The sequence below is a fragment of the Lindgomyces ingoldianus genome (assembly GCF_010093535.1).
Source record: "Lindgomyces ingoldianus strain ATCC 200398 unplaced genomic scaffold BDR25scaffold_9, whole genome shotgun sequence".
NCBI classification, from domain to species: domain Eukaryota; kingdom Fungi; phylum Ascomycota; class Dothideomycetes; order Pleosporales; family Lindgomycetaceae; genus Lindgomyces; species Lindgomyces ingoldianus.
The window spans coordinates 656,572-669,658 of NW_022985170.1; the positions used below are offsets into that span (position 1 = coordinate 656,572).

General features: G+C 49.3%; 6 protein-coding genes across 6 annotated transcripts; 2 read left to right on the top strand and 4 right to left on the bottom strand.

Moving 5' to 3' along the window:
* Positions 1–93: 93 nt before the first annotated feature.
* On the bottom strand, positions 94–1,437 carry BDR25DRAFT_332885 (uncharacterized protein). Its single transcript, XM_033692789.1, has 2 exons — positions 757–1,437; positions 94–706 (listed from the first exon to the last, which is right to left on the bottom strand). The coding sequence occupies exons 1-2, from the start codon at positions 1,384–1,386 to the stop codon at positions 458–460; spliced, it is 879 nt and encodes a 292-aa protein (XP_033550101.1). The 5' UTR covers positions 1,387–1,437; the 3' UTR covers positions 94–457.
* Positions 1,438–3,187: 1,750 nt separating this feature from the next.
* On the bottom strand, positions 3,188–4,822 carry BDR25DRAFT_257563 (CRAL/TRIO domain-containing protein). The gene is made up of 3 exons (XM_033686485.1): positions 4,026–4,822; positions 3,750–3,910; positions 3,188–3,681 (listed from the first exon to the last, which is right to left on the bottom strand). The coding sequence occupies exons 1-3, from the start codon at positions 4,727–4,729 to the stop codon at positions 3,368–3,370; spliced, it is 1,179 nt and encodes a 392-aa protein (XP_033550102.1). The 5' UTR covers positions 4,730–4,822; the 3' UTR covers positions 3,188–3,367.
* Positions 4,823–4,900: 78 nt separating this feature from the next.
* Positions 4,901–5,799, bottom strand: BDR25DRAFT_332886 (uncharacterized protein). The gene is made up of 2 exons (XM_033692790.1): positions 5,156–5,799; positions 4,901–5,100 (listed from the first exon to the last, which is right to left on the bottom strand). The coding sequence occupies exons 1-2, from the start codon at positions 5,650–5,652 to the stop codon at positions 5,037–5,039; spliced, it is 561 nt and encodes a 186-aa protein (XP_033550103.1). The 5' UTR covers positions 5,653–5,799; the 3' UTR covers positions 4,901–5,036.
* A 227-nt stretch (positions 5,800–6,026) lies between these two features.
* BDR25DRAFT_341385 (Pentulose kinase) lies at positions 6,027–8,293 on the top strand. Its single transcript, XM_033693601.1, has 3 exons — positions 6,027–6,431; positions 6,505–7,077; positions 7,129–8,293. The coding sequence occupies exons 1-3, from the start codon at positions 6,240–6,242 to the stop codon at positions 8,188–8,190; spliced, it is 1,827 nt and encodes a 608-aa protein (XP_033550104.1). The 5' UTR covers positions 6,027–6,239; the 3' UTR covers positions 8,191–8,293.
* A 293-nt stretch (positions 8,294–8,586) lies between these two features.
* On the top strand, positions 8,587–9,692 carry BDR25DRAFT_257574 (NAD(P)-binding protein). Its single transcript, XM_033686486.1, has 3 exons — positions 8,587–8,649; positions 8,843–9,150; positions 9,254–9,692. Exons 1-3 carry the CDS (start codon positions 8,601–8,603, stop codon positions 9,668–9,670), a joined length of 774 nt encoding a protein of 257 aa, XP_033550105.1. The 5' UTR covers positions 8,587–8,600; the 3' UTR covers positions 9,671–9,692.
* An 839-nt stretch (positions 9,693–10,531) lies between these two features.
* Positions 10,532–13,044, bottom strand: BDR25DRAFT_302228 (uncharacterized protein). Its single transcript, XM_033689752.1, has 3 exons — positions 12,560–13,044; positions 11,492–12,501; positions 10,532–11,437 (listed from the first exon to the last, which is right to left on the bottom strand). Exons 1-3 carry the CDS (start codon positions 12,749–12,751, stop codon positions 10,972–10,974), a joined length of 1,668 nt encoding a protein of 555 aa, XP_033550106.1. The 5' UTR covers positions 12,752–13,044; the 3' UTR covers positions 10,532–10,971.
* Positions 13,045–13,087: the final 43 nt, after the last annotated feature.

Below are 13,087 nucleotides of genomic sequence, written 5' to 3' on the forward strand. Positions count from 1 at the left end.
ATTCAAGCAAACTGCGAATGCAAACTGCCGGGTATGTTCATACTCGCAAGCGCACGATACACACAGATTGGGTCATAAATCTATTTTTCTCTCCCCAAAGCTAACCAAGGTTTCCCTACTTGAGCTGAACCGGATTTCGGAAGAAGACCTTACTCCAAAGTAGAACCATCTAGATATGAAACCAAACATTCAGAAATGTCTCAGCCCATCAAGAACATGAAATCGTCGGATGCCCCCTGAAAGGCCTGCTGAGAAGTTTTGTAACATCACAGCTCGAAGTGGATTAGCTTTCGAATTATCATTATGGATTGATAGAGGGTTTTCGTTCCGCATGGTCGATGATAACTCCAAGTAAAAATGCAAGCTAGTTTCCGTTGGGTATCGTACAACATCCTCAGTCGTCGGAAAATCAAAGGTTAACTCTGTTTGATTCGAGTGTCGCTGCTCATCTAGACGCTCAATACCTCCTGCGTGGGCCCCTTGGTGCATTCCTCGGTGCGCCGAGGGTAGACTGCTCCTCTGGGAAGCCGTATGTACCGTCCTGCCAGCTGCCCCGTCGGTTGTTCCGTGCACCGCTAGCCATTTCCACATCCATGTCATCGTAGGATGACCTCACAACTGGAGTTACAGAAGGCCGAGTGGGGGCCGCACCGTTGTAAGTTTTGGGGGTATCCTTCATGTAGACATACAATTGCCTTCCATCGGCCTTCCGGGCAGTTAGATTGGAATTTTAGGGCAGAAAAGAGTAGGTCCTACCATCTTGTTGTTGAATGTGGCAATGACGTTTTCGGCGCCATCCTTAGAATCCATGATCATTTCAACCATGACGGTAGGCTTTGAGCTAATTAGCTTGCAGCGGCTGATTTCTCCTCCGATAGGAGCCATGACGGCCTCGATATCAGCCGCAGTGGTTCCGGGCGCAAAGTTGCTCGCGATCACAGTGTATGGTCCTCCAGCAGCCACGCCACGAATGCTAAACCCAGACCCAGAACCAGCCCGACTGGCAGGGGCGTTGGTATCGGCATTGTTCTGAAGGGTGGAGCGGAACTTGTTGAATGTGCGCGTATTTCGTTCGATCTGGGACGCGGAGGCAGTGCGATTCATCTTAGTCTTCGGAGGACCATCGGGGTTGTTGATATTGTGTAGGTCGTGCTTCCACTTTCCGTCAATGTTGGGTTTGGCGGATGCTGATCGCTGCTTAGTCACGCCCATGCGACTTGCTAGAGTAGGCTTCTGCGAGCCATTGCGCGAGGTTGCGATCGCTCCAGGACCAGATGAGGCATTCAGGTTGCGGCCTCGCCCGAACATCTCCTGGGCGAGCTCCTGCTTCTTCTTCTTTTCCCGGGCCTCTTTCACAAAGTCGGCAAACGAAGTGTTCGCGGCCATAGTAGCTGGAAGTAGCGACGAGGTCAGCAGTAGGGGAGATGGTGGTTGGAAGGATGAGTGTTGAGAAGGCGGAGCTGTTGTCGCTAGACGGAGCGCGTCTTAGACGAGTCCGTGCCAAGCCTTCACAAAAAAAATGGGGGCCGTGCACCGGGGAAACTTTGCGCCGACGAACGAGGTTTTCTTAGAATTTCCTGGAGGTTGTCTCCCTCTCTCGCCCTTCCCCCCAACAATGGTAAGTTGGAAACCCCCTCTCTTCCCTCCCACTTTCTCTGATGACAATCCGTGTCGCCCCTATCATACCTTCCATGGTGATTGACCACCCGAGCCAAACGGGAATTCCTGAGCTTTTTGCCCTTCCAAAGTTACCACACGCTCAATGTTGAGACAGCGCTGACTTCTCTAAAGACGTAGCTTTCAACAGCGGATTTGTTGTGGCCGACGGCGAGATTGTCGTGACACCCGTCTCATTGCAGAAGACTGTCTACACCACGTAAGAGGCGCACATGATGAACACTCACTCTAGGTCCCTTCTGAGCTCTTTCCTGCTGGTGTCCCCTCATGGGGTAAGTGTCACTCCTCTCCCATGACCTAGCACTTGCAATGATGAGCAAACCTATGTACTATCAAATACCGACACTTCGTGGGGATTAATCTAAGTTCGATTACCTGATTTCAACACAAACGTCCTCGCTGTCGACATCCCCATCAGCAAATGCTGACTATGCTCAAGGCGCCTGTCCTTTGCCATCGGAGCCGCAATGCCGATTTAAGGTAAGCAAAGCATCAACCTCTCTTCCATATTCCACACAGTGATGACAAAATTATATTCCATGCTAAGACTGAAGGGCATGCCCGAATGTCGAAAACATATAAGTCTTTTCATCTTTCGACTGATCTCTGCACCAATTCCTCATTCTCCTTTGTCGTTTTGTCCATGGAATCACTGGCTAACCATGTTCAAGGATGCATACTGTTCTCGCTCCTCCCTCACACTAACCGCACCCAACTCTTTATTCGATTACTCGATCCTTCCTTTATTCAACCGATACGCGTCTTTGCGTCGGAGTATTCATAGAGAAATGGTAGAGTATTCTGTTCAAAGATCAAAGTATAGGACGTCTTAAGCCTGGTTCAGATTAGCTTCATCTAGTCGTGGTGGTGGGTTTGCCCTGACGTATATTCGGGATGCCGACGTAAGTATGGCATATAAGCCACCCCATTTGTGCCAGTAGCACCAAACACTACGTAGCAATCAACTCAGCTATATAGCGACTATCGTTATCTGCGTCCATTCACGTAAAGTTGACCACTCTAAAGCCAACCTGTTGAAAACTTCTTAAAGTTTGGTGGAGAGTAGGCTTTCTTAAATTCGTACTGGTATCTAAATAATTAGGTTTTGCGCTAAATGTTATGCTCGGGTTATCAATTCATACTGTCCATGTGATGAAGCCATGAAAGCCAGCATGGCGATATTTCTTTAAGTGTGGACCCTATAAACTGCCTAGATTTGGAGCGGCAGCTACAAAGACTACAGTTTGCAACAATTATTAGACAGTACCTAAGTTGGATCTTTTTTTGCGTTAAGCTGCACAGACCAAGAAGACGGAAATTCTTTGAGTTTAGCCTTGAATATAATGTACGTAAATATATTTTCGTTGCTGAAAGGATTCGCATTGTCGTCGAAAATCATAGTGTCGTCACGTGTAGGACTACTCTAAATATACCTATATCTGGGGTGAGTAAGTCATGGATATGGTATAGATGGTGCTCTGGCTTCTTGCCCTGCAAGTTGATATTACGTTCCTAGACTAGGGTATATTCAATGTACTAAAAACCAAGCCAAGCATGATGTTGACGCATGCTCGCTCGCTAGCTCCTCCCATGAATCCGTCGAAGCAGCCCAATAGTCCTTCAAACTTCAACTACCCGTCATATCACCGTAGAATTCTCCTTAACTTCTTAATAACAAAACCACACTGCCTTACCCATCCTTATATTTGTCTCCAATTTCCCTCTGTTCCCCCTCCCTCAACACTACACCCTCTCCTACATCCTTCAGCAAGCCCTTCTCGCCCCCATACTCACTCGGAATACCCTTCCCCAGCTCCCCCACCAGATCCGTGCCGTAGCTCAAGACGGTGAACTTCTTGATGGTTTCCTTGGCAACGAAGAGTTTCATCGCCGCGAACAACCAGCCCATGACTACAGGCACGTTGACGAAGAACTTCCGCGAGAGGGTTTCTGGGTAGTATTTCTGGAAGGTTTCTATGGTTTTCTTGGAGGCGGCTTTGGCGTCTGGGGGATTTGTGAGTTAGAAAGATTGGGAGGTTGATGAGATGGGATGAAATAGTGGGATAACCTACTCGGATCCATGCGGATGAAGGAGACTTGGAGGTAGTCATGGACTTGAAAACCTTGGTAGGGATCCAGACCTTCACCGAAGTCGGGGATAGGCTTGTCCGCAGTTGGGAGGCCGAGTTTATGGACGGAGCGTTCCATGAGACCAACGCGCCAACGGAGGAAACTGTCACTGCATTAGCAAGAGCTGGATTACTTTCGTCCAACTCCTCGCCAAGTTGGAGTTGAAAAGGAAATATTGCTGGAATAGAAAGAATAAGAACAATCTAGGCAGAACTTACCCATCCAAATCCCCAAAAGTCTTCTTATTATCTTTAACAGAGCCATATATGTTGAAAGTCACTGTGTCCTTGCTATTAACACTCTCCGGAACACCATCGACATCCACAATGTACCCCAACCCCTCAAACCTTTCTTTTTCATAGCTCTCACTCATTGCCTTCACGGGATCAAACTCTTTCCGCCATTTTAGAGTCTCAAGAAGTTGCTCCTTAGCTTTCACTAAGTCGTTCGAATTCGCCCGTAGGAACTTTTGCAGGATGAGTTTGGTCTGGAACGGTGATGCCGGGGAGAGCGTGATGCCGTAGACTTCATTGTAGTCCGCAGTCTTGGTAAGCTCCTCTACGGACGCAAAGAACTGAGTCAAGGGATGATTAGCATCAGTTTCCGGCCATGCTGGCCCTGATGATGACGAAGACGTTGTGGTTCCAGTTGGAGCAGTCTGTTCTTCTGCTTTTGTCTCCTCGGGAGCTGATACTGGTTGTTCTGATTTCTCAACCGCTTTGGAACCTGCTGCACTTGGTTCCTCTATCGTCTTCTCTGCAATTGGGGGCTCCTCCTTCTGATGAGCGGTTTCGGCAGTTGCCATCGAAGCTTCCTGTTGTTTTGCTGCCTGCTTTTCTAGGAACTCGGCAGCATCCTCGCCGGCGGGTCCTGTTGCTATTGTTGGCATCCCAGTGGAGGGTTTTCCAGGTTCGGACGACATCTTGGGGGATCTACGGGGAATAGGAAAAAAAAGAGGGAAAAGAATAGAAGTGAAACTTGGCCCCGGTGTGGTTGAAGTAAAGTCGGTTTCGGGTTTGTTCTTATCAGATCATCCGATATCGCCGAGGGCGGTGAGGCGGCACGTGATGAGAAGACCTCGACGTCCATGGGCGTCAGGATTGCCGAGTGAATGTTTCTTGACTACTCTATGAATTTAGGGGTAATGTGCCAATGCTTGATATACACCGATCAAAATCTGCAAAAGGATACAATTATGGTATAATTCCAACGAACTTGCATCCTGACTCTCATTCCTTCCCTCCTCCCGCGAGAAATTGCACAGCCAGGAACAGCGCAATGGCCCACCAATATCTGTATCACGAATTAGTGCCAATCTCATCCTAGAGGATACGAGGGTTGCACATACTTCTGTAGAAAGCTCTTCTCCGGCTCCTTCTCTTCTAGTTTCCCCTCCGCATTCAAAACAACCGGCTTGTTCAGAATGGGTTTCGGCCCGCTCGCTCTCTTCACAACCTCTACTTCGACCTCCTCCCCCTTCGCCCTTGCACTCGTACCGAAGCCTACATGATATACCTCTCCTTTCTCATCTATATGGATCGTGAATTTCTTCTTGTATTCATCGCCGAAGCTGGCAGCTGAAGTAACGACGCCGCGCCAGTGACCGGATTTAGAATCTGATAGGCCTATTCGGAGGAGGTGTTCCGGGGAGTAGGATCCCGTCGGCGGCGTATAGGATGACAGAGTGCCCGTGGATGTGCTCGCGTCGTAGTCGATCTGCGCGACGGGGATGGGTGTAGGAAGAGGCGCGGAGGCGTAGTGGTCGGAGCTAGGTAGGGAGTGTACGTAGACTGTTACGGATGAGGCGACCGCGACAGGGAGTAGAAGGAGTTTGGAGAGAAGCATTGCGGATGTCCGTTTAGGTAGATGGGGCGATCAGTATTGAGGTTGTCGAGATGCTGCTGGGAAGCTTTCGTACACCTCGGGAAAACGTTGTTCCGGAATGAACTCTATCTTCAACTCAACGTTCTCACTAGAATACGCGAGTAGCACCTTTAGACACAGGTCAATTTGCGCAATACCCCTTCCCTTGGCTCGGCTCAAATATTGTCGATCAGAAGATCGTTTCTTACTTTTTGTGGGGACTTTCTTCAAATCACGGTCGCTCTCCGTCGGCTTCCCAGAAAAAGCGGAGCCGGAAAACTCACGATCTCCGCCTTTGTCCAAGGCGATGGGCGCGTCGAGGGGCAGTGGACCAGACCTTTTAACACTCCGAACTCGCCGCGTCCTAGCCGCCTATTGCTCGATTATCAAAGCAGCCATTGCCCCGCCCCCACTAGACTAGACATTTCTCTAATAGCTCACATGAGCTCATCGCACAGCAACAGAAGTCGTTTTTTTCTCAACATAATTTTCTGAGCTTTTCACAACCATTTTCGTGTCCCTCCTTCGCCTTGAGGAATTGAATCATCGTATTTGTTTGAGAGTGCACAATGGCTTCTTCAGTTCCTTTTCGTCAGTTGTCTACGGATCCTCGCAATGAGCTTCGTCCACATGTGGACCACTATATTGGCATTGACGTGGGGACTGGCAGTGCCAGAGCCTGCATTATGAATGATCAGGGTGATATTGTAGGACTGGCTTCTGAAAACATTGGACTGTGGCAGCCACAGACCGGTTACTATGTATACAACCCTTCTAAAGCTACTTTCAACTATAGAAAGAATGTACCAGTTGAGCGGGACTGAAAAAAGCTAGGAACAATCTACAACCGACATCTGGCGCTGCATCTGCTCGTCAGTGCGCCGAGCAATGGACCAACACAATATCGACCACAACACTATCCGTGGGATCGGCTTCGATGCTACTTGCTCTCTGGCTGTCTTCTCTCAAGACACAGACGAGCCAGTCTGCGTCACGGGTCCTAACTTCGACAATAAAGATGGCAATGACCGAAATGTCGTGCTATGGCTTGACCATCGCCCTATCGAAGAAACGCAGAAAATCAATGCGACCAAGCACAACCTGCTCCGATACGTTGGAGGGAAGATGTCCATTGAGATGGAAATCCCCAAAGTGTTGTGGCTGAAGAACAATATGCCGAAGGAGCTCTTCGATCGGTGCAAATTCTATGATTTAACTGATGCTCTCACGCATATTGCAACAGGAAGCGAAACCCGGAGCTTCTGCAGTGTAGTTTGTAAGCAAGGATTCGTTCCTGTTGGTGTGGATGGTAGTGTGAAGGGATGGCAAGAGGACTTTCTCACGGAAATCGGACTGAAGGATCTCTGTGAGGATAATTTCAAGCGGATGGGTGGTGTTGACAAAGTGGTGACGTCCACCTGATTATTGAATAGAATGCTCCCACTGACTTCTCGACAGAACGGCCGTTATCTGACTGCTGGTGAGCTTGTCGGTACTCTGGGCGAGAAAGCAGCAGCGGATATGGGTCTCTCCCCTGGTATCGCTGTCGGCAGTGGTGTGATCGATGCATACGCTGGGTGGATAGGTACAGTTGGCGCAAAAGTTCAGCTTGATGAAGAGACTCTAAACACCGACGTCGCGAAGAATGATGTCTCGCAAGCTTTTACGCGTCTCGCAGCCGTCGCCGGAACCTCTACTTGCCACCTTGCTATGTCACGCGAACCCGTCTTTGTAAACGGTGTCTGGGGTCCATACCGCGATGTGCTTCTCCCTGAATACTGGATGGCCGAGGGAGGACAAAGCGCGACTGGTGAGCTTCTCAAGCATGTTATTGAAACCCACCCGGCTTTCCATGAAGCCTCCTCCGTCGCTGAAACCTACAACACCAACATCTACGACTACCTTAACGAGCATCTTCGTGAGATGGTAGACAATGAGAAGGCACCCCACATCTCTTGGCTTGGACGCCACTTCTTCTTCTATGGTGATCTCTTCGGAAACAGGTCTCCAGTTGCAGACCCTAACATGAAAGGCTCTGTCATCGGTCTCAGTTCGGACAAGAGCTTAGATGGCCTTGCGCTATACTACTACGCCACAATGGAGTTCATCGCCCTGCAAACCCATCAGATTATCTCCTCGATGAATAAGTCTGGGCATGTTATCTCCTCAATCTTCATGTCTGGCTCACAATGCCAGAATGACATCCTGATGCAGCTCATCGCTGCAGCATGTGACATGCCTGTCTTGATTCCACGGTACGTTCACGCCGCTGTGGTGCATGGTGCAGCTATGCTAGGAGCGAAGGCTGCCAGTACAGACAAAGATGGAAATAGTGAGCCACTCTGGAATATTATGGATCGATTCAGTAAGGCGGGTAAGATGGTCAAGCCTAGCGCGGATGAGAATTTGAAGAAGCTGCTGGCAACAAAATATAAGGTCTTCTTAGAGCAGTGCGAGAGCCAGCAGAGGTATAGGAAGGATGTGGATCAAGCCGTTGAGGGGTGGTCAAAAGCGAAGTAGACAACGAGTGATACAGACGGAAGGGGTTGCTTCGCGGTGTTATATATAGTGTCATTAGTCACCACCCTTGAGAAGTTCCGAGAAGAACGTAAGGAAGAGTTGCCTTTAATTGCCCGTCAGTAATCCTTAGTAGCCCTTCAGCCCACTTGGTAGGCCTGTATGGCCCTTCTGCTTAAGAACGGAGGTTAGAAGACTTGCGATTAAAAACCTCTTAGTACTTCGAGTTCCTCACAGTTATCCCCACTAGAATGCCTTCTTTAATCTTACCAACCAACACCCCTCTCTCTATCCCTGGCAAAGGTTGAATAACTGATGACTAATATGACGAAAACAGCTAGCCGAAATGAATATCTACTGCCGACAGTCCCACTTCCTTCAAACGTATACTCTGGCGTGTACACTCCACAAATATGGCAGATTCTCAAGGAAAAGTAATCATATTGACGGGAGCTTCAAGAGGTGAGTGGATGTTCCACAACTATCTTCTGGATACATTTACTCCATCACTTCGTTCTTGATTTGGGCGCTCCTGCTGTTAAATCGCCGTTCTATTGATAATCAATACGTGCTTTCAATCTCAAAATCACATCGATTCTTTATTCTAGCCTACATATTTTAAAGTGTCGTATAATTTATTTCTAATTTTCTCTAGGTATCGGCCTCGCAATATCCCACTATCTCCTCACCCATCACCACAAACTCGTCGTCCTCGCCCGGACGCACTCCGCGCTAGACCAACTACACTACCAGTATCCAGAACAAGTCGAGGTTCTTGCAGGGGATCTCTCCGACTTCTCTTTTGGGGCCAAGGCCGTTGAAGTAGCGATTTCAAGATGGGGCAAGTTAGACGCCGTGATTGTGAATCATGGCGTCCTGGATCCGGTGAAGAAGGTTGCGAATACGGATGTTGAGGAGTGGAGAAAGGCTTTTGATATCAATGTATTTAGTGGGATTAGTCTTGTATGTTGGTTGACTCACTGTGCGACCCGTTTTCCCACTTCCTTAAACAGAGCTCTGCATCGACCGGAAATCATTTCGGTACTAATCACGTGTCTGCACATAGATCCAGACTGCCCTTCCCTATATCCGAACCTCTAAAGGTCGCATCATCCTGACCTCCTCCGGTGCGGCTATAAATGCGTACACAGGTTGGGGGGCCTACGGGGCCGGCAAAGCTGTATTCAATCATCTCGCCCTTACCCTCGCTATCGAAGAACCGGATGTCACGACAATTTCCGTACGACCAGGCGTCGTCGACACCGAAATGCAACGCGAGATCCGCGAGAAACACAACATAGCAATGGATGCAAAGGATGCAGAAAAGTTTAGAAGTTTGAAGGAGGGTGGGAGTTTGTTGCGGCCAGAGCAGCCGGGCCATGTTATTGCGAAGCTTGCTGTTGAGGATGGGGTTGGGAAGGAGTTAAGTGGGAAGTTTCTCAACTGGAATGATGATGTGCTAAAAGCGTTTCAAGAGAAATAAGAAGGAATTTGAGGCAGCGCGTAGGGAAAGCTATCATGAATACCTAGTTAGAGGGGTGCTAACCCGATGACCCCCCAGAGGTTCTTATTTGCACATCCGAGTCTGTGGCACTGTTATGTCCGCATACCGGAATTAGTACCCTCTTCTTCTTCTTCTTCTTCTTCTTCTTCTTCTTCTTCTACTACTACTACTTCCCCCCCCAAGCCCTCAGCTAATATGTGATTTCGCACACCTCTTCCCTCAGGCCGTCTCTCCAAACAAATTCCTTGGTAATTTTTGCGATGGCTATTTGAGCCAATTATAACAAGGTAATCTTACAATGCAGAAGCCCGATAGCAGAAACATGGTGCTTTTAGTCCCCCTTCCAGGAATCCAGACATCATGGCGATTCTCGTGGCATTTAAGACTTTAGGTTTAGCTATTCAATTTTTATTCCACACGCACCATAATAGACCAGATTGACAAGTTTATAACCAAGCCATGAAATATCAACATGGTACATTTTTGTCTCTAGAGCATATTTCGGAGGCCAATGCTGTTTTAGGGCGAGTAGAGGGAGCCATACAAACATAACCTATATTTTTGAGTGCAAGGTCCGGTGACGTCACCTTTTAGTTTACATGCCAATGCCCAAAAAATCAAAAGGTCTATTTTTAGATGCTAGGAAAGTATGAATGCATTGGTAGCATGGTTTCAAAATCTACCATTACCAGCATAGTTAGAATTCTTGTTGGTTTTCAATCCTCCAAGCCGTGTTCAGTGGGCATTGCGATCTTTAGTCCAGATGCTCACACCCATGAATCCCAAACTCTTCAAAGTTGTCTCCTAGATGTTTCACGTAGCAAACGTAACCCTTCCCTCTAATACATATGCAAACACAGAACAAATATCAGCCTTCACTGCGCAAAAGCATTGCCCTATATAATAAATCCAATTTTCTACAAGAAAAGGACCCGGTGACATCTATCGCACCCCTTGATGCCACCTCCTCAATCCATCATATACAAATACTATCCGTCCTCACAACTCCGAGCGCGATATACACCCTGTCCCATCCCGTCCTATGAAATCCAAATGCCCTAGAACCCCCAACCACCGCAAACAAGCGCGAAATGCGAGGCCAAAACATGTGTATCCCAAGCGCCAAACGATGCACTAAAATTCCCAAGTAATTCCTGTTCAGAACAAAATGAGTGATCAATCCAGATCCGAAAAAAAGCCTCTTCAAAATAGTCATAAGAACATCAATACCTCTCTCACATCATTCGTGGCCCATTCAAGCAAAGACAATTCAGATTAAGCTACCTCCGCAGCTCAGGCAAATCCTCATCACGACCACCACCACTGCTGGAGCTGGGTCCCGGTTCTGACGTAGCAGGCTGCACGAAGCTACTTGAGGCTTCAGCGTATGGAGCTGGATCATCCTGGTCACTCCGCCGCGTCCTGACACTGAAGACGTCATGCAAGCGAGTGCTTATTCTTCTGCTGCGGCGGACGGCCGTGACGTCGTCTGTGCTGCCGTTCATGCTACCAGAAGCGTCTTCTCTACTTTGATTGCGGCGCTGTTCGCGAAGCCGTCTGAGCGCGGAGATGCGTTCTTCAGCTGAGGCGTTGGGACGGGAGCGTAGGGACAATATGTCGCGGAGGGCTGAGCGACGGCGGTTGGATGCTTCGGCTTCGGGCTGAAGAGGTGGGGCTAGTAGCTCGGGGTCGTTATCATCGTCGGTGGTGGACGTGCGGGATGTTGTTGGCCGAAGATCGACACGGCTGACCACTAAGTTAGACACCAATTCTGTTGGGTGGGGTTGGTGGTTGGCTTACCATAATGGGCATGTGCCGGACACGTTCAACAACCACGGATCAACGCATTCCGGATGGAACTTGTGATTGCATGGCAGTACGCGAATATCCTGTCCCTTCTCGAAATCATCCGTGCAAATCGAGCAACCAAGCCCTTCGTCAGCGGAGCCATTTTCCTGCGACGACGGCGATGCTGCTCCTGCGGCTAAGGGCTGAGCAGGAGCGATTCCTTCCTGCTGCTCATCCCCGACGTCCCGACTTGCCTCCGTTTGTTCTGGTGCTTTGGGGGTCTCAGATCCGTCTTGGTTATTCTGACCCCCACCTTCTGTATTCGCGTTGTTCGCATTCCGAGGTTCCGATGTCGACCCCATTTCAACATCCGTCGGCTTCGGAGGCTCACGTTCACCAAACTTGACGATGGGGATTGTGTCTAAGATAGCTCTTCCTAGACCCCGTGCGCGGCTCTGCCGCGGCCTCCCTAGGACGTCCCGAGGACCATATCGATCCGGGTGGCGATGGGCTCTTACGGCACCGGTAATGATGATGACAAGGAAGAGAGCGGTGATGATGCCGGTAATGCTGTAGAGAATAATCATTGCAACGGCAGTTGAAGGCGACGGTCCCAGAGGATTTTGATTATTCGGGTCATTGGAACCGCGATTGCCATGACCGGACTGATTATTTCCATCGGAACCCCCTCCAAAGCGCTCGATATTGACGATGAATTTAATCGAGACGGGCCCCTGAAGATCAGCCAGAATCTTCTTGGAGTTATCCTTGTTTGTTGAAGAGAATATTGGATAGTCCTGCAGCTGTTCGGTGAGGCCGGTATAGTTACAAAAGTCGGAGGTTGTGCTATAGAAGATGGCAGCCGAGATGTTTTTCTGCCAAGCTGCCTCGAAAAGTTTAAGGCCATCGATATTCCCGGGATATACGCTAGAGTCGCAGCTTATGTAGCTAATATCTTCTGAGGTGATGTTACCTACGCTTGACTCGTTGGTGTTGTAAAGGTTTCCGTGAATCGGGGCTCCCTAGGTTCATGTTAGCTTGAGCAGTGGTTGAGCCGGCGCCAAAACGAGAGTGACAGACGTTTTCGACTATCGCTTTGCGCGTCAAAGATACCAGCTCTGTTAAATTTTGCCCATTGACTGCCTGCAACGAGATACTTCCGCTGTAAGTTGAGATGCGCGTAGTCTGGTTCGAGGGCGCGACATTGCCCGCCATGGCTGTCAAGGAAAAGAGGGCGCAGGCCAGCTCCCATGGCAGCCGGCGAAACACCATGTTGTCGACAAACAGGCAGTCCCGGCGCCGAACGGGGAACTTAAAAGTCGCAGTCGGGAGTCGCAATCGTCATGCGAGGTCACTCACTTCCTTATCGATGGCAGGCGCTTGGCGGCGGGCTCCATGGACGCTGCAGGCAAATGTGGGGGAGAAATCAAGAGTACACGACGCAGAAGTACTTGCCCAGCGAGCATCTATCGCAGCATTATCATGGTGCAGGAAAGAGAGGCGGAGCAGCCGTTGAAGGAGAGGAGAGGACGAGGTTCACAGTCAGCCCAGCTTCGAGGCCCGGCTCTGTCGGAGGGGGTAGCAAGATCGTCGGCGTTGCGCGGAGCG